The sequence below is a fragment of the Salvelinus fontinalis genome, chromosome 23, assembly GCF_029448725.1.
Source record: "Salvelinus fontinalis isolate EN_2023a chromosome 23, ASM2944872v1, whole genome shotgun sequence".
Lineage (NCBI taxonomy): Eukaryota > Metazoa > Chordata > Actinopteri > Salmoniformes > Salmonidae > Salvelinus > Salvelinus fontinalis.
The window spans coordinates 41,919,966-41,938,765 of NC_074687.1; the positions used below are offsets into that span (position 1 = coordinate 41,919,966).

General features: G+C 42.0%; 1 protein-coding gene across 1 annotated transcript in view; it reads right to left on the minus strand.

Moving 5' to 3' along the window:
• Window positions 1-249: 249 nt before the first annotated feature.
• LOC129821347 (protein Wnt-6-like) overlaps window positions 250-18,800 on the minus strand; it is a 31,379-nt gene continuing 12,828 nt past the window's right edge. The window contains exons 3-4 of the mRNA XM_055878940.1: window positions 4,985-5,295; window positions 250-3,834 (exon numbers count right to left, since the gene is read on the minus strand). Coding sequence (XP_055734915.1) covers window positions 3,373-3,834; window positions 4,985-5,295 — 773 coding nt within the window. The 3' untranslated portion in view covers window positions 250-3,372. The remainder of the gene's footprint in view (window positions 3,835-4,984; window positions 5,296-18,800) is intronic.

An 18,800-nucleotide genomic window follows, 5' to 3' on the forward strand; every position in this document is an offset into this window, starting at 1 on the left:
TAGAAACAGATAACATAGAATGCCCACCCAACCTCACGTCCTGACCAACTAACACACAAAAACTAACATAAATAGGTCAGGAACGTGACAGTTAGAATAACACTTACACGATGTGTTGAAGGTCAATGGAAGGAAAAAGTGACATAAGTTTCTATAAATCTACCAGTTTATACAAAAAAGTTAGTTGATGTAGTTCACATCAAATACAACAAATATATTTTTTAAATGAAATACCCCAAAAATCAAGAGCAGAGAGAACAGTTGACTTTTTATTTGTATAGGAAGTGCAGAAACTCACTTGTCAATTCATTCCAATTTCTACACATACTGTAACTGGAAAATAACAACATGGATATGAAATTAACTTTGTAGAATACAAAAGTTTAATCAATGAACAAGCAATTATGAAAGTCAAAATTCTGTCTCTTAATCCAAACAAATGCGGACGAATTCTCTTGAGATCATTCAACGTGCCCTGACAAAAGTCACGTTTTCAAAACTTGGAAATTGGGTCTTGCCTTGAATCAAGAAAACGTCAAAGCAGCTTTCGTCCAGTTTGACAAGGACTGTTTAAACATACATACAGTAACAGCGAAAAACTCCTGGCAGCCCAACAAGTCCTAAAGTTGTTCTATGAGGAAAATAGAATGGCCAGTGTTTTAGGTACACCCATCTAGTACTGGGTCAGACCCCCCTTTGCCTCCAGAACAGCGTGAGTTCTTCGGGGCATGGATTCTACAAGGTGTGGTGTTCAAACGTTGCTAGGAAAACATTTCACACACCATTACACCACCGCCACCAGCATGTACCATTAATACCAGGCAAGGATGGACCATGGACTCATAATGCTAACGGCAAATCCTGACGACTCAACAAGAAACGGGAATCGTCGGTACAGGCAATGTTTTCCAACCCTCAGTTGTCCAGTGTTGGTGATCGCATGCACACTGGAGCCGCTTCTTGTAGTTTTTGACTGATAGGAGTGGAATCTACTGCAATAGCCCATCCGTGACAAGTTGTACGTTACGTGATGCTGTTCTGCACACCACTGTTCTACTGCGCCGTTATTTACCTGTTTGTGGCCCCCCTGTTAGCTTGCACGATTCTTGTCATTCTCCTTCGACCTTTCTCATCAACAAGCTATTTTCCCCAAAAGGAAAAACCCAGGAGACCGGCAATTTCTGATGTACTGGAACTGGTGTGCTTGGCACCAACAATCATGCCCCACTCAAAGTCGCTTAGGTCACACTAACGTTCAATTGAACAGTAACTGAATGCCTTGATGCCTGTCTACCTGCTTTATATAGCAGGCCACGGCCACGTGACTCACTGTCTGTAGGAGCGAACCATTTCCGTGAGCGGGGCGTACCTAATAAGCTGGCCACTGAGTGTATCTCACATAGGAATAGCCGCATTTGGTCTGATTTCCTGATTTGGTAGACTGCAACCCAAACTTAACATGGTAAAGTGGTCAATTCTACTGCTTATGTAAAGAATGCCTAATATTGTTGCAGAGCTCAGTCAGAATAGTTCCATTATACCAAGTTTTTCTCCCTTAACGTGATAGGCTTTTGTACAAAAACTACATTTTAGGTAAATGAAAAATCTAATGGTGCTCACTCCACAGACAGGACTAGTAGCTCCGAGGACAGAGTAATCCTGTGCAGTGTGTATCCACTGTCATGGTAACAATATTAACGATGAACCCTCTGGCAAGGAATAATCTGGTCATAAACCATGACATATTGGCAATAAATTGTAGCGATGTCATCCCTCATTGTACTCTCTCTCTCTCTTTTGCCCAACAAAAGATCTTACAGATCCCTGAAAGGTAAGTAGCAACAAAATCATACTCTAAAAGAAGGGTAAGACACAGTACACTTGAATACCTTCGACCTATACACGTAAAAAGTGAAAATGTACAGCGCGTTTGGGTACAACACGCTTCGTAAGTAATTGTTATTATTAATGACGGTGAAGATAGGTTTTGTGTCCCCCCCCCCCCAAAAAAAAAAAATAAGCAGAGATCTGATCCGCCTATTCCGAAGAACGTCGGCAGAAAGTCAAAAGAAATGGGCTTCCTGACATCCAACTCACTTCAGCGAGTTGACTTATCAAAGAGACAACTGGATGGATTCATTGTCAGCATTGTATGTGATTGTGGAATGGCCATTCTGCACAACATGACTAAATGTAACAAGTCTATACGCAACAAATGCTTTAATTGAAAGTGCATTACAAAAGCCCTGTATATTAAACAGATAAAGCTAATATTATACTTTCTCGATACTGCACCTCATACGAAAAAAAGTCGTCACACGTTTCCCCATTTGCAAACGACTCAAACAACAACCAATGTGACATATGGTTTACATAGATTGCTTCCATATCCAAAGTGCTTTTCAGAGAGATGGTAGGCACGTTCCTCACCGTATCACTATGAGTAGTCTTGTCATAAAATGTTCATAAATAATAGTCTCGGGTGTCAGTTCAGCTCCTCACCATGAAACATGATGGGGTTCGTCCTCCAAACAATTAACCCCCACATTTCCCTTTTTTCATACGTTTTGCGCTTGATACCTGTATTCCACGTTGTGCATGTCCATTTTCCTTTTTCATAACATTCCAGTTACTGTGTATAGAAACGTAGCATGCTGATGTGCTTACTATCTTATTACCAAGACCATAGTCTTATTTCCCACACTCAAACGTCATTATGCTTTTGTTATAATAGTCCCCACTTGTAGTTACATGGTTAACTGACTATGAAGAGTGTTTCCCTAATCGTGGGTTGTAGCATGTTCCTAGACGGTATTGGCATTGGGTTTGAGGTTAGAAACAGTTGCTATGCTATTTTCTGGTTCAATGGCTAAAGGCTTGAGGTGGGTCACTGTGCAAACATGTTTGGGACCACTGCTTTAGAGGCAACGACCTCCGTACCGACGACTGAGAATGGTACCAAGCTATCTGATTGTCTTCTATGAGATGGGACCAAGCGTTCTGTTCTAGAGTGTTCTCGGAGCTGAAATTGAACTTTTAACCTCAGATGTGACCTTCAATATTCCACTCAGGAGAGCTGGAACAGTTATTGGGTAAGTTCCTCCAGTGGGTTTCTAGAAAAAGAGCATAAAAGAGACACCGTTTCAGGGTCATAGAGCTCTATGTGGTGAGCACTGGAGTAGTGGCCATTCTGGACTGTTCTGCAGCTTGAGAGGAGAGTTACTGCAGCTGTCTGTCCAAGATGATCCTAGATAAGACACTAATCTCTCAGTGTGCTCCTGAATTGAACTATGGGAGCATGATCTCAGTGCATCTTTCGTGTGAGGCAGAAGAGGCCAGGCCTGAAACCAACCCAGCTTCACTGTGGTAATGCTAGTGACAGAGACTGAGTTCTTTCCTCACCGAGCACTTCTTACACTGCACCACGCAGCACCAGTGGAAGCGGCAGAGGCAGTTCTCCTCGAACACCACTGTCTCGTCCCGGTAGCCACGCTCACAGCACAGCAGGTCACAGCCGCTCACGTCCATGGCTGTGCTGTTGCACATGCGGCCCCGCGTGCCCAGTGAGCCCGTCTTCCTATTGGGCGAGCAGAAGTCGGGCGACTCGGCCGAGTAGATCAGGTCCTGTTTGTCCGGAGGCTTGATGTTCTGGCCTACGGGAACCAGGGTCTTGCCATCGTTGCCTCCCATCACCTTGGAAGCTCCATTGAACCGCTCCAGCAGGCGATCACCCACCTCGCGAAAGTGAGGCATCTTTTTCCAACAGGTCCGGAGTGTGCAAGACCCGGACAGGCCATGACATTTACATTCAGTCCTCATATAATTCCTCACCGCCTGTAGTAAAGACACAGAGATAGATAGGTGAGATTAAAGCAGACACTATTCAGAAGGAATTTATCCCCTCCCCCACCCGGCCTCTGGCCTTCCCAGAGATCACAGGCCTTGACATCAGAACAGAGATCATTGAGTTACAATTGAGGTAATTAACCCATTTTGCATGCAGAGTTCCAAGTCTTTAACGTCACTTTGTTGTTATTCCACATGTGTGCAACCTTTTCTTCTACTTGTTTAATTCAAAACCTGTCTTCCTGAGACTATAATTGGTCCAACTACATAGCCACTCCTCCCCATTTACCTGTCTCTGACCCCTTGGGAAAGGTTTTGGCTTGTGTGCCAATGTAACATACTGTGATGAAGCAATACTGACAGGGGTGAGCAAAGTCCCAGGAAATTCAAAGCAATAACCTGTAATTAGCTTCTCAAAAGAGCAGACAACCTCCTAACTGAGTGCAATGCTCCTCTCTTCCTATCAACAAGGAGGCCATTGTGAATCCAATATTTTACGTTTTTAACATACATGTACTGTATTGAGTCCTTAACAAAGACCTGAAAACGTTAACGCTTTACAAGGAGAAAAATGAGCAGCTACTTGCCTTAAAGCCTTGAAAACAAACTGTGAAGCTCACACTTGTTTTCTTTTATCCGAAATATGATTCTTGTTAAAATATCAGTTTACATTGTTACAGAACTATAGCTAGAGGCTGTCTTGGATGATGCATTTGACGAGAAGAGGAACATTCAGCTACACAATGAATACTTTCAGCACTTAGGCCTAATTTTCAACTTTGTTTCTAAAGAAAGCCTTACAAATAAATGAAAGAATTTCACTTGATGATAGTGAGCATAATAAAAACATTTCCCATGTATGCTTGCTTGTACTTTTGCTTAAAATCAGCACAGGTAAAATAAAAGATTGAAGATGAGTGTGTTTGGGGGGAATTATAGAAAGTTAATTCACAGCCTGGGATGGTCTAGTGTTCTAAGCTGCTGCCTCTGGAGCACGTGTACTGTACATTGTACCGCTGGCAGCAAGGGGCCCTTTCAGCTTATTTTCCTTTCTATCTCTACCCTTTGTAATAAAGGATTAAAAAGTACAAAAGGAGTGCAACAATCCTTATTAAAAAAAGAAAAGTTAATTCACTACCAGTCGTCCTGCTTCGTTGTTGTGGAGATCGATCAACGTCCTGATGTCACTCTTGCCCTTTTTCCTCTTGGCATCCATGAACTGCTTGGACTTCTCGTAGCCAAACTCCACGTCGTCTCCGCAGCCACCCCACTCCCACTTGACTCCCTCGCCAGAGGTGGTGGTGGAGGAGGAGGCTGGCCGGGGGGGAGCCCTGCTCCTGGTTGCCTCACAGCCACACTGCAGCAGCTCCCCCATACTGCAGGCCTGAGTCACCGTGTGGGTCACCCCAGCCGCTGTGATGGCGTACACAAACGCTGTCTCCCGGATGTCTGAAACACACACACACACACACACACACACACACACACACACACACACACACAGGGGTGTCATCAGAGGAGTGAACAGAACAGTGACCCAGGTCATGTACCGTGCTGATACCACTGGTATCTGAGATAGGGGGGGGCTAGTACACAGCTGCAGGACTATTTGTGTAGTAGGGGAGTTTACCACTCTAGCCCAGAGGGATGTACGGCTGCAACTGCAGATTGATCCTCTGTCTTTATCTTAGGGACCACAACATCATTCTAATTTCTATTGTCCTTTGTTGCTTTGGAAAAGACATGTCTATGCCGTGTTCCTAGCTGCTATAAGGGAGAAGAGGAGGTAGGCAGTTAGCGGTCCATTGTGTCGAAGCTGAAATGAATGACATTTATTTTCTGGAGCTGGAAGACATGAGCGTGTAGTCACCGCTTAGCCCTGTGCCAATTCCATATCGCATGATTCAGTGAATGGGATTCATTAAATCTAGTGAAACGGAATCGGTGCCGTGCGAGGGCCCTTTAGACCAGCACCCTGTGATATTAATACCAGCTGTCCGTCTGCACACCCACTGATGGCTCCATACAGGCCGGTTCTGTGTGTGTGGCGTCTCCCTGCCAGCCCAGACCCAGCCTCAGCCCCAGCCCAGCTTGGACCAGCACCTGAACACACAGTCCTCCTCACATACTGCTCCAATAAAGCCCTTCCCTGCCTGCCTGTCGTGCGCATTGTGAAGGCCCTTCCCCATCACACACCATCCCTGTTTCATCTCAGGTTTAGACTGCAATAGATCTGGGGGGGAACAAATGTTCTCCTCCCAGGACAATTGAGTGTACAGAAGGGACAGAGCTGACTAACTCAATAACTTCTGTTGAGACTTCTCTTAGACAGGCCAGTCATGTCTGCTTTTGCAGGAAGTTTCATATAGTCTGCATCCTAAATAGCACAATATTCCCTTTATAGTGCACTACTTTTGAGCAGGGTCCACTGAGTGTACAGAACATTAAGAACACCTTCCTAATATTGAGTTGCGTTCACCCTCTGAATGGCACACATACACAATCCACGTCTCAATTGTCTCAAGGCTTAACAAATTCCTTCTTTAACCTGTCTCCTCCCCTTCATCTGAGAAGTTCATTTAACAAGTGACATCAGTAAGGGATCATAGCTTTCATCTGGATTCACCGGGTCAGTATGTGTCATTAAAAGAGCACGTGTTCTTAATGGTTTTGTACAGTCAGTGGATATGGGTCATTCTACAGAAGTGATGCAAATTGGTGGTTAAATGTTTTTTGTTCACATTTGTATCCTATTTCTCCAAAACTTTAAGCACGTCTTACAACACACTGTGTGTCACATAGACATATCTACCAGTGGAGGCTGCTGAGGGGAGGACGGCTCATAATAATGGCTAAAACGAAGCCAATGGAATGGCATCAAACACATTTGTATTTGATACCATTCCACTTATTCCGCTCCAGCCCTTGACATGAGCCCGTCCTACACAATGAAGGTGCCCCCAACCTCCTGTGATCTCTACTACTCACACACTTTGTTTGTATTGCATATTTCAAAATAATGTACTGAATTCCAGCTCGCTGAATTTGTCACTACCGAAACATAGTGATAGTTGCAGCAAAGGGAGAACCACGCACAGTAGTGATCATTTTGATTAACCTTCTATTACAGAATCATTTTTTAAACGTTATTTGCAGACAACATTTACAAAACAGGAAAAAAAACATGATTTTTTAACCAGATTTTCAAAACCTTTCAATTTCATTTATAGAAATATGATCTCTATTATTCTCTGTAAAAGGTTCAATGTCGATTTTATGAATCTGAAACCTATTGATTGATTGAATTACTTATGCATATAATTAGTTATGTCGTTAGATGTTTAAATTGTCTCTATTGTGGGAAAATATCAGGCGTTTTGGTAGTGACCAGGCGTATACATTCGGAACATAATTGCTTACTTAATTGATACCATATCAAATGTCATACACATACATTTCACAATTAATAAATGTCTTTCTGTTTCTTTCTGCATTTTCACTGCTGCCCTGCACAGTAAAAATAAAAAGTGTTCATTTAACTGTTGAATTCAACACTGTTTCAGATAACATTTGGTCCCAGTCTACATAGTGTTAAAGCTACTCTACAGGTAGTGTCACATTTTCAAAATTAATTTGACTCACAATGGTGTTAAAATTCACACATAAATGTGTAATAATATGTAACACTGGTTTAACATCAATAGGCTATTACTCTATAATTAAGTAAATGTCAAAGTGAAAACTATTAGTTGTTGACCTTTCTTACCTGATTATTTGAGGATGTGCAGGAGCAATTGCGTTGACAAGTAAGTTGAAATAATGATCATCCACAACCACAGCAGAGGCTTGGCATGTTTTTTCATTCCAATGAATTGAGTTGAATTACACTGCAATGACTGCATAATTTTACACTCCGACACTATAGCTCATTGACTCCTCATAATGTTGAAAATACTCATCCCGGGTTAAAATAAGTCAACACTCATTTTTACACCCACTTTTTTACTGTGTAAGAATGTTGTTCATCGACTACAGCTCAGCCTTCAACACAATTATGCCCTCCAAGCTCATCACTAAGCTCAGGGCCCTGGGTCTGAACCCCTCCCTGTGCAACTGGGTCCTTGACTTCCTGGCGGGCCGACCCCAATTGGTGAAGGTTGGCAACAACACCTCCGCCACATTGATCCTCAAACACGGAGGCCCCACATGGGTGCGTGATCAGACCCCTCCTGTACTCCCTGTTCACCTATGACTGCGCGGCCACACACGTCTCCAACTCAATCATCAAGTTTTCTGACGACAACAGTGGTAGGCCTGATTACCAACAACAATGAAACAGCCTACAGGGAGGAGGTGAGAGACCTGGCGGAGTGACACCAGGAAAATAATCTCTCCCTCAACGTCAACAAAATGAAGTAGTTGATCGTGGACTACAGGAGACAGCAGAGAGAGCACCCCCCCATCGACATCGACAGGGCTGCAGTGGAGAGGGACAAAACCTTCAAGTTCCTCTGCGTGCACATCACTGACAACCTAAACAATTTTTTTCACACAGACAGCTTGGTAAGAAGGCGCACTACGCCTCCAACCTCAAGAGGCTTTTGTCCCTAAGACCTTCACAAACTTCTACAGGTGCGCCATTGAGAGCATTCTGTCGGGCTGTACCACCGTCTGGTACGGCATTGCACTGTCCGCAACCGCAGGGCTCTCCAGAGGGTGGTGTGATCAGCCCAACGCATCACCGGGGGCACACTGCCTGCCCTCCAGGACATCTACAGCACCCAGTGTCACAGGAAGGTCAAGAAAATCATCAAGGACCTCAGCCACAATAGCCATAGCCTGTTCACCCCGCTACCATCTATAAGGTGGAGACCGTACAGACGCATCAAAGCTGAGACCAAGAGACTGAAACAGCTTCTATCTCCAGGCCATCAGACACCGCTAGCCCGCCTCCAGTACCCTGCCCGCCTCCAGTACCCTGCCCGCCTCCAGTACCCTGCCCGCCTCCAGTACCCGGTACTCTATTCTGCACCTTAGAGACTGCTGCCCTATGTACATAGTCATTAAACACTGGTCAATTGAATAATGTTTTACCAACTTTATATGTATATACTATATTCTAGTCATAGCTCATCCTATATAACTACTGCTGTACACACCTTTTCTATTCATATACTGTCCATACGGTCGTTACACACAATTATACTGTATGCATATATTTATATTCCGGTCTCTGACATTGCTTGTTCTGATATTTCTTTAATTCCTTCAAAAAACATATTTATTATTTTATTCTGGATTATGTGTATTGTTTTTTTATTGCTAGATATATTACTGCTCTGTTGGAGCTAGAAACACAAGGATTTCGCAGCACCTGCGATAACACCTGCAAATCTGTGTACGCAACCAATAAATAATCAAAAATAGAAATAATGATCTATGTGTTTAAAACCTCTCTCGGGTATGTGCGTCCCACCTGGCCAACATCCAGTGAGATTGCAGAGTGCCAAATTCAAATAGAGAAATACTCATTATAAAAATTCAGAAAACAAAAACATATTTGACATAGGTTTAAAGATGAACTTCTTGTGAATCCAACTACGGTGTCAGATTTAAAAAATGCTTTACGGCGAAAGCATACCGTACAATTATTTGAGAACATAGCCCAGCAGACAAATCATTACAAACAGTAACCAGCCAAGTAGAAGAGTTACACAAATCAGAAATAGAGATAAAATTAATCCCTTACCTTTGATGATCTTCATATGGTTGCACTCAGAAGACATTCGTTTACTCAATAAATGTTCCTTTTGTTCGATAAAGTCTCTCTTTATATCCAAAAACCTCCGTTTTGTTCATACGTTTTCTTCAGTAATCCACAGACTAAACGCAGTCACAGCAGGCAGACAAAAAAATCCAAATTGTATCCATAAAGTTCATAGAAACATATCAAACGATGTTTAAATTCAATCCTCAGGTTGTTTTTAGCCTAAATAATCGATAATATTTCAACCGGACAATAACGTTGTCAATATAACAGGTAAACATGAAAGACACTCTCTCGGTCATGCGCATGAAAAAGCTCTGTGACACGGCAGGGTCATCTTATTCAGAATGCTCTTACTTCCTAATTTTTCAGAATACAAGCCTGAAACAATTTCTAACAACTGTTGCCATCTAGTGGAAGGCATAGGAACTGCAATTTGAGTCCTAAGTCAATGGATACTGTAATGGCATTGAATAGAAAACTACAAAACCAAAAAGAAAAATCCATTCAGGAAATAGTTCTCAGGTTTTTGCCGGCCAAATCAGTTCTGTTATACTCACAGACACTATTGTAACAGTTTTGGAAACTTTAGAGTGTTTTCTATCCAAATCTACCAGTTATATGCATATCATATCTTCTGGGCCTGAGTAGCAGGCTGTTTAATTTGGGCATGCTTTTCATTCAAAATTCCAAATGCTGCCCCCTACCCTAGAGAAGTTGTTTGTGGTAGATTATTATTTATTTGTATGAATGTAAAAAAAATACAGTGGACTTTTTTTAATGTATTTTTATTTCACCTTTATTTAACCAGGTAGGCCAGTTGAGAACAAGTTCTCATTTACAACTGCGACCTGGCCAAGATAAAGGCTGTAGTGGCGAAGTAATAACAATTTAGAGGTGGATCAGAGAATCACCAGCAGCAAGAGCGACATCATTGACGTATACAGAGAAAAGAGTCAGCCCGCGAATTGAACCCTGTGGCACCCCCATAGAGACTGCCAGATGTCCAGACAACAGGCCCTCCCATTTGACACACTGAACTCTGTCTGAGAAGTAGTTGGTGAAACAGGCGAGGCAGTCATTTGAGAAACCAAGGCTGTTGAGTCTGTCGATAAGAATGTGGTGATTGACAGAGTCAAAAGCCTTGGCCAGGTCGATGAATACGGCTGCACAGTACTGTCTTTTATTGATGGCGGTTATGATATTGTTTAAGACCTTGAGCGTGGCTGAGGTGCACCCATGACAAGCTCGGAAACCAGATTGCATAGCGGAGAAAGGTACGGTGGGATTCGAAATGGTCGGTGATCTGTTTGTTAACTTGGCTTTCGAAAGGCAGGGTAGGATAGATATAGGTCTGTAAAAGTTTGGGTCTAGAGTGTCTCCCCCTTTGAAGAGGGGGATGATTGTGGCAGCTTTCCAATCTTTGGGGATCTCAGACGATACGAAAGAGAGGTTGAACAGGCTAGTAATAGGGGTTGCAACAATTGCGTCGGATAATTTTAGAAAGAGAGGATCCAGATTGTCTAGCCCAGCTGTTTTGTAGGGGTCCAGGTTTTGCGATGCTTTCAGAACATCAGCTATCTGGATTTGGGTGAAGGAGAAATGGAGGAGGCTTGGGCAAGTTGCAGGGCTGCTGACCGGGGTAGGGGTAGCCAGGTGGAAAGCATGGCCAGCCATGGTTATTGAAATGCTCAATTATCGTGGATTTATCGGTGGTGACAGTGTTTCCTATCCTCAGTGCAGTGGGCAGCTGGGAGGAGGTGCTCTTATTCTCCATGGACTTTACAGTGTCCCAGAACTTTTTGGACTTTGTGCTACAGGATGAACATTCTTGTTTGAAAAAGCTGGCCTTTGCTTTCCTAACTGCCTATGTATATTAGTTCCTAACTTCCCTGAAAAGTTGCATATCACAGGGGCTATTCGATGCTAATGCGGGACGACACAGGATGTTTTTGTGCTGGTTAAGGGCAGTCAGGTCTGGAGTGAACCAAGAGCTATATCTGTTCCTGGTTCAAAGTTTTTTGAATGGGGCATGCTTATTTAAGATGGTGAGGAAAGCACTTTTAAAGAATAACCAGGCATCCTCTACTGACGGAATGAGGTCAATATCCTTCCAGGATACCCGGGCCAGTTCGATTAGAAAGGCCTGCTCGCTGAAGTGTTTTAGGGAGCGTTTGACAGTGATGAGGGGTGGTCGTTTGACCACAGACCCATTACGGACTAACAATCAAGTGTCAATCATAGAGATAAATAGAGGACTCTTGATGGATATGACCCATTTAAGTATGGACATTGCAATTGAGGGCTTCCGCCATTTTAAAGAATTTCAAAGTTAGTTAAATACTGTGACTTACTAAGACATTTCGTAGAAAGAAATCCCATCTTCAGCTAGGAATCAACTCTTAAGATTCAGTATTTTTTGAAGAGACTGATCAGTTGCTGTACTTCCGAGAACACGCGCATCTTTCATAGCGAGCTAGTGAGGGACGAAGTGAGAGGGGAGCGGCACAGTATAGGCAGGTCGCCACCAGGCAGACGGAGTCAGAACCGTGTACTAGGCCTATCCATCGGCAATCAAAAGCTGTATCACACAATGGAATACTGTATTTCTCAATTTCTTGGCTTGTAATGTTTCTCAACTTCAGTAGAAACAGGGCCTATCATCAATGATTAGGCTCGGATATTCTACACGCAACAGACCCAAGACTGAACACACACTTGCTTCATTAGCGAAGAGAAAGAGCAGGCGAGCCAGCTGCACAGTGATTTTAATTCTGTGAAAGAAAAAAACTAAAAACATTGTTTTTCCATTAGGGATTTTTCTTAACGTTAAGGATCCCAATTTAATTTAAAGTTTTAACATTTAAACGTTCACACCCCTACCCAAAACCATACTTTACATATCTATTGAAATATTAGGTGACATTTCTTAAAAATACAAGATTTTCCAATTTTTCTTACAAATTTTCTCTAAGATGTTTGCACATAGACTACTCACCATGTGGCCATGCTGGAGAGGGGTGCGATCCCATCACCTGGTGATATTTGTAGGGGTGAAGCTTAAGGCACATTATACAAATGGTGGGTCTAATTCTGAATGCTGATTGGTTAAACCAGCATTCCAGCCGGTGTCTATTCCACAAGTTACCACCAGCTAAATCTATGATGTTAAAATGCCTATTTACTCTGTTCTATCTGACTGCGCAATCCACTGTTCCATCAGCCCAGCCAAGCAATTTATAAACTTGATCTCGACATTATCTCACATTTCTTTTAGACTAACATTTCGTTTCAACAGCAGAGATTTGTATAAACCTTGCTGTCTGTCTCTCCAACATTTGTAAAATTGTTTCAATATTCAAATTCGATCTCCAGCTGTCCAATAATAATGAAAGTGTCAGTGGTTGGGACGATTGTGTTAGCTGTGTGGTTGGCTAGCGCCTCTGAACAACAGTGTCCTGACTAAAGAGCAAATGTTCTATGCCAGGTGAAATCGTGCCTCATTAGCTCATTGTTATGGATGTATCCAATTAAATGTCAATAGAAAACAGCTTAAACAAATGCAAATGGAGCTAATTTCCTGTTATTCTAGCTGCACTTTTTTGACGTGGCTGTAAATTAGCCGTCGTTGGCTAGCTAGCAAGCAAGAGATAAGAACGTTGCCAGCCAGTATGGCAATGGAACATTTAGAACGAACGTCTGGGTCAGACGTTCATAGATGCAGAACAAAAAGACTGAATGACTGGGTCGTGTCTCTGGCAACTGAAACGATAGAACGAATGACCAGCCGGCTTGGATAGCAGCCCTAGATTTGTGTCGGGACTATATATTGTGGAAGGATGAAATAGTATGAAGAAATAGTATGAATCATTATTTGAATGTATTGGTAACCGGTTGTATAAAAGTGATAATGCCCCTTGATGCCAGTGTTTGGAGGATATTTTGGCACTTCGTCTCGGGCCTAACAACACCCATGCCAATATCCTCCAAACACCGGCTTCTCGGGCATTATCACTTAATTAATTCTGCAGTCTTTTAATGTGTATGTTTCGGTAGTGTCATCAAAAGGTGGGACAGCATTTTTGGGGGGGAAAGATCTTTAAAAAACGAACAAAACGTCTGATTAGATCAGCATCTTTCAATGTAATTATAGAACTACTCAACATGTTCTATTGAAATAATAGCTGGTAAAAAAAAATCCTAAATCATGATTTGCTTTATTTTCAAACATGAAGTTTAGGAGTCAGGGTGTGGGACAGCCACCTCTCAATAGAAATAGGTGTATAAACAATGACTTTATACTATATTAATGTAACAATATGTTTGTTATTGCCTTGGATTGAATTAAAGCATTCCAAGACATAACTTCTTTTTTTTTTTAAATAGTTGTTTTTGGGGTGGGACAGCAATGTACCCCTCTCCTGTAGAATCACCCATATATGGGATAGGGTGCCATTTGCGACGCAAATGGAGGGATTATGGGTAATGTCTAAAAGTCATGCCTGTTTACTGTTTCAGTTGGAGAGGCGGAGATTAGAACGATGCAAAGAGAAAAGAACCGTAGACAACTAATCAGCCTCCACAGAATCTCCGAGGAGGTCGATGTCTAGACGAGCTACAGTAATAGGTGTTTCAGTAATGTCCCTCAGGCTCGCTCGTCTTTATCATGAGCAAAGCAATCATCGTGTCTATATTGGAAAGAAGACATTCAATTCATAGAAGTGAAATGAAAAATGATAACACGATCAAAAAGTATTTCTGTTCAGTTGTATAATGTGACCCAGCCCCTTGACTAAGATAATAAAAACACACTTACATGACTAAGAGAGAAGAGGTTATTTAAAAATATAAAAAAAAAATATCTTGATTTAAATGAACACCATTTTCTATTTTCCTCAGAGACACAAATTCCACAGAAATTCTCCAGCAGCCTACGCCTGGGCCTGCCTGGGAGATCACTTGGTGCCAGAAGGTGCTTCGCAAGGAATTAGACCATCTTTTTTTAATACTCAATCTTTGAGTCAATGATGCATGCATTCAGGTTAAAAAGAATCGAGGAAACCCAGGGCCCCTCTATGTAGCAGTACATGTGACACAGCCTGAGCCTGATGAGTGTGAATCATTTTGGTTGATTGATTTTGCTGCCCTGTGCCACAGTCCAGGAGAAGTTCTAGTCTTGTACAGCACGTATCTCATTGCATCTCTGAAATCCATTCTATTACCTTGAGACGTACAGAACAGTGAGTACACCAAGTAATCCCTAAACATGCATCAAACAGACAAACACACTTACTCAAAACGACACACATAGCACCTTAAAAATGATGCGTAGCCTTATATCGCACAGATTTGACTATAATCCGATAATTGACGAAATGCAGCTGCTCTGTTGATCTCTGAATCAACACATACAGTATTTCTTTCATCATGCAGAGTCCAAGGCCATATGACCCACTCAAGCCCTCAACTTACAACCAGAGGAATGTTTAAGAGTGTATAGATTGTAGCTGAACATTGGTGTTCAACGTACGCACACTACTGTGCCTTAATGCAGGTGTGAATAAAAAGATGACATTGAGGAAACAAGAGAGACGATTAGCTACAGTAGGTTAACTCGTGGAGCAACTGTCTGCCCCAGTGGACCCGTGAGAGTGTAATCTAAAGATTCACGGTGTTACCTGATACAACAAAGCCATTACACCCTCTTTATCTGAGTTTAGAACAGAGGGAAGAAGCAACATCTCCACTTTGATGGTATCAGTGTCAGGGCCTGACACAGGATCAGGATCAGCCCTGTGTAATTAACACTTCAGGGCTAATCGGTTCTAACATAACAGAGATTAAGGCAATTACGGTGTTAGATCATTACCAAGAAAAGTAATTGCCTAAAAATAAGTGGATAGTACATGACTTTAATGTTCGCAGTGGTATGTAACGTTTTGTTATATTCATATTTGTCCACATTGTAATTTTTTTTTAATCTAAGTGTTTTAACTAATTATTATTAAGGAACTGGTTCCACAGCCTTTTTTAATTTACTGAACTTTTCGGTCCAAGTCTTACCTGAACTAAAACATTTAGTTGGCCCAAATTTAGCTCCAACTTGAGAAAACTCTGGCCAAAATGGTGTTTGTTAAACTTGTTTTTGGGGGGCAGTTTAACTACAAAAGGGTGTGCAACTGGTTACACACACAGTGCTTTTAACATACAACGTTTTCAATGTACATATTTGACACACGTTCCGCATGTTCATTCATACACTAATTACGATTTGAACTCACAGCCTCTTGGTTGATGGCATTCCGATCCTCCTGCTACACCACCATGTCTTTGTGAATTATCACTTAATCTGACTATTCTCTCATCGTTGATTCGATTGACTTATTTAAGTGATTTTTTATTTTTTTCGGTATTGTTGTCTGACGTTGGCGGAGCATGTTACTCTGTGTTAATGTTACTCCTTAATCACCACGATAAATGTAATAGTTTTTCTTGAGTGTACTTTTAACAGAGCTGAGATTTACTCTGAAGTGCAAAGTGTAGCAGTACGGGTGAAATCAGTCGTAGACACAGACATGATGGTGTAGCAGGAAGATTGTAATGCTGTGAACCAAGAGGTTCTGAGTTCAGATACCAGGTTGAGGACATGTTGAATACTAATTACTGTATACGTGCACAATGTAATCAAGTATGGCAATGTGTGTCAAATCTGTACGTTGAAAACATTGTATGTTAAAAGCACTGTGTGTAACTAGTTCCACAGCCTTTTTTAAGGTAAGATGTCCAAATAATAGTTTCTAGTTCAAATCAAATGTTATTTGTCACCGAATGTGCCGAATATAACGGTGGTAGACCTTTCAGTGAAATGCTTACTTACAAGCCCTTAACCAGTTTTAAGAAACCCCCCCCCCCCCCCCCAAAAAAAGAAATAAAAGTAAGAAATAATTAAAGAGCAGCAGTAAAATAGCAATAGTGAGGCTATATACAGAGGGTACCGGTACAGAGTCAAAGGGTGGGGGCACCGGTTAGTCGAGGTAATATGTACATGTAGGTAGAGTTAAAGTGACTATGCATAGATAATAAACAGAGAGTAGCAGCAGCGTAAAAGAGGGGGGCAATGCAAATAGTCTGGGTAGCCATTTGATGAGATGTTCAGGAGTCTTATGGCTTGGAGGTAGAAGCTGTTAAAAATTATTTTGGACCTAGACTTGGCGCTCCGGTACCGCTTGCCGTGCGGTAGCAGAGAGAACAGTCTATGACTAGGGTGGCTGGAGTCTTTGACAATTTTTAGGACCTTCCTCTGAAAAATTGTCAAAGACTCCAGCTACCCTAGTTGAATGAACATATGAGACAATTTGAGCAAACACATCACTTTAAGTTGACTGAATTCTTGCCTATGTTTTCTCATGCTGGAGCCAAATTTGTTAAGTTCAGGTAACACTTTGACCAAGAAGTTGAGTAAACAAAAAAAAAGACAGCGGAACAAGTTACTTAATCATATTTAATTGAAACAACATTTTTTTTTTTACAGTGCAATTTATCCCATGTCTAACTGGGATCATTTCATTGACATCATGACATTATGCCGCAGTGTCTCACCTCATCCAGAGAGTTTGGCTAGAGTCCTATGGGTCCTGATCAAATGTGGTACACCATATAGGGAATAGGGTGCTATTTGGGACATAGACTAAGAAAGGACAGATACTGAAAGACCTAAAATGTGTGGTGTTTGTTTTCTCTCCAGGAGTCTGGAGAAAACCTCTCCGCCCCCCCTCCGGCCAGACGATGCAGAGCTCCCAAATGATGATTGACAGAGAAGCAGACAGAAGCAGGAGCATTTTAACAGAGCTAATAACGAGCTGCATTCCTGAGGTGGCAGAAGAATTATGATTATTCTATCTTGTCACAACTGCATACTGTCTCCGAGCACGTCTAATTACTTCATTACAACCATGAGACAACATGTCGAAGCAGCCAGCATAGCTCACAGCAAACCACTGGCAACCCCTGGCATCGATAAGTCAACACAACAACAGCTCTGGTTTATGTTTGAATATAGGAAGAAAAAAGCCTCCAGTTATTTTTTGCAAAGGGGGAAAGATGTCAGCTACTTTGAGCAGCACCCCCAGCCCGCCGCGTGCATGTGAGGAAGTGAACCTGTCCTTGCAGATCTTCCTGCACTGACAAATGGTCATTAGAGCTACATCTTGGTAATTGTTCGGAATGCTTCAAAACATAGGAGCACTTAAGCCATACCTATAGACATGGAGGAATTTATGATTAATTGCCATTTTGGCAAGGAGTTTCACTGAGTTCTCCAGTTCTCCAGTGAAAGGAGTAGCTAACGTTGTAATCCTTATACTGACAGCAAAAACTCTTCACTAAATTTACACTCAACTAAAGCTACGAAGATGCTACTTCTGTCTGGGAACAAATCAGAGCCTGGGTTCCCAAAAGCATCTTAAAACCTCTTAGATGTAAAGTTCCCTGTTTAGGGGTCTGCGTTGTTCCGCTACCGGTTCCGATCAAATTTTTGGCTTACGAATTTATCTGTGGACACTGTCGATCAATATGCCTTGCATTGAGCGATAGCCCTGGTTCTTACAGACACAGTAGTATATTTTGTCTGGCTGTGTGACGTAGGATGTGAAATATGAAACCACTTGAAGCTGGGATGTCCCTCCTACCATTTCATTCGCTCTTCCGACTGTCCATCAACTCCTGGCTGAACCCTACGTCACAGCCACTGACAAAGCACATGACCGCAATCCTTATATCATAGAGAGTGAGGAGAGAGTGATTTCGTCACAACAGCACATTGAGATCAAAATAGCCATTCATCTAAAATAATTCATAGATTTTAAACAAAAAACACGTTCTGTTTTCTTAGATGAGATGAACTCCTAAGGAGTCCAGGAAGCCAAGCTAGAGCTCGGTGAGACGTTCACAGCCGGGGAGGCAGATGTTTTGATCTCTAACACTAAACACACAAATATGTATTTTACAGTTATTAGAAGGGTGAAATCTTATAGTTAGTCATTTTATGATTTCATTATACTATATTTAGAAAGCATTTAAGTCATTTTGAGCCTTATTCATACAGTTTTGTTGTATACAAAATAGATACATATTTTTATCGTATTTGTACTGTGCTTGAGCTTGTGTCCTCAAAATTGGCTACACCGCA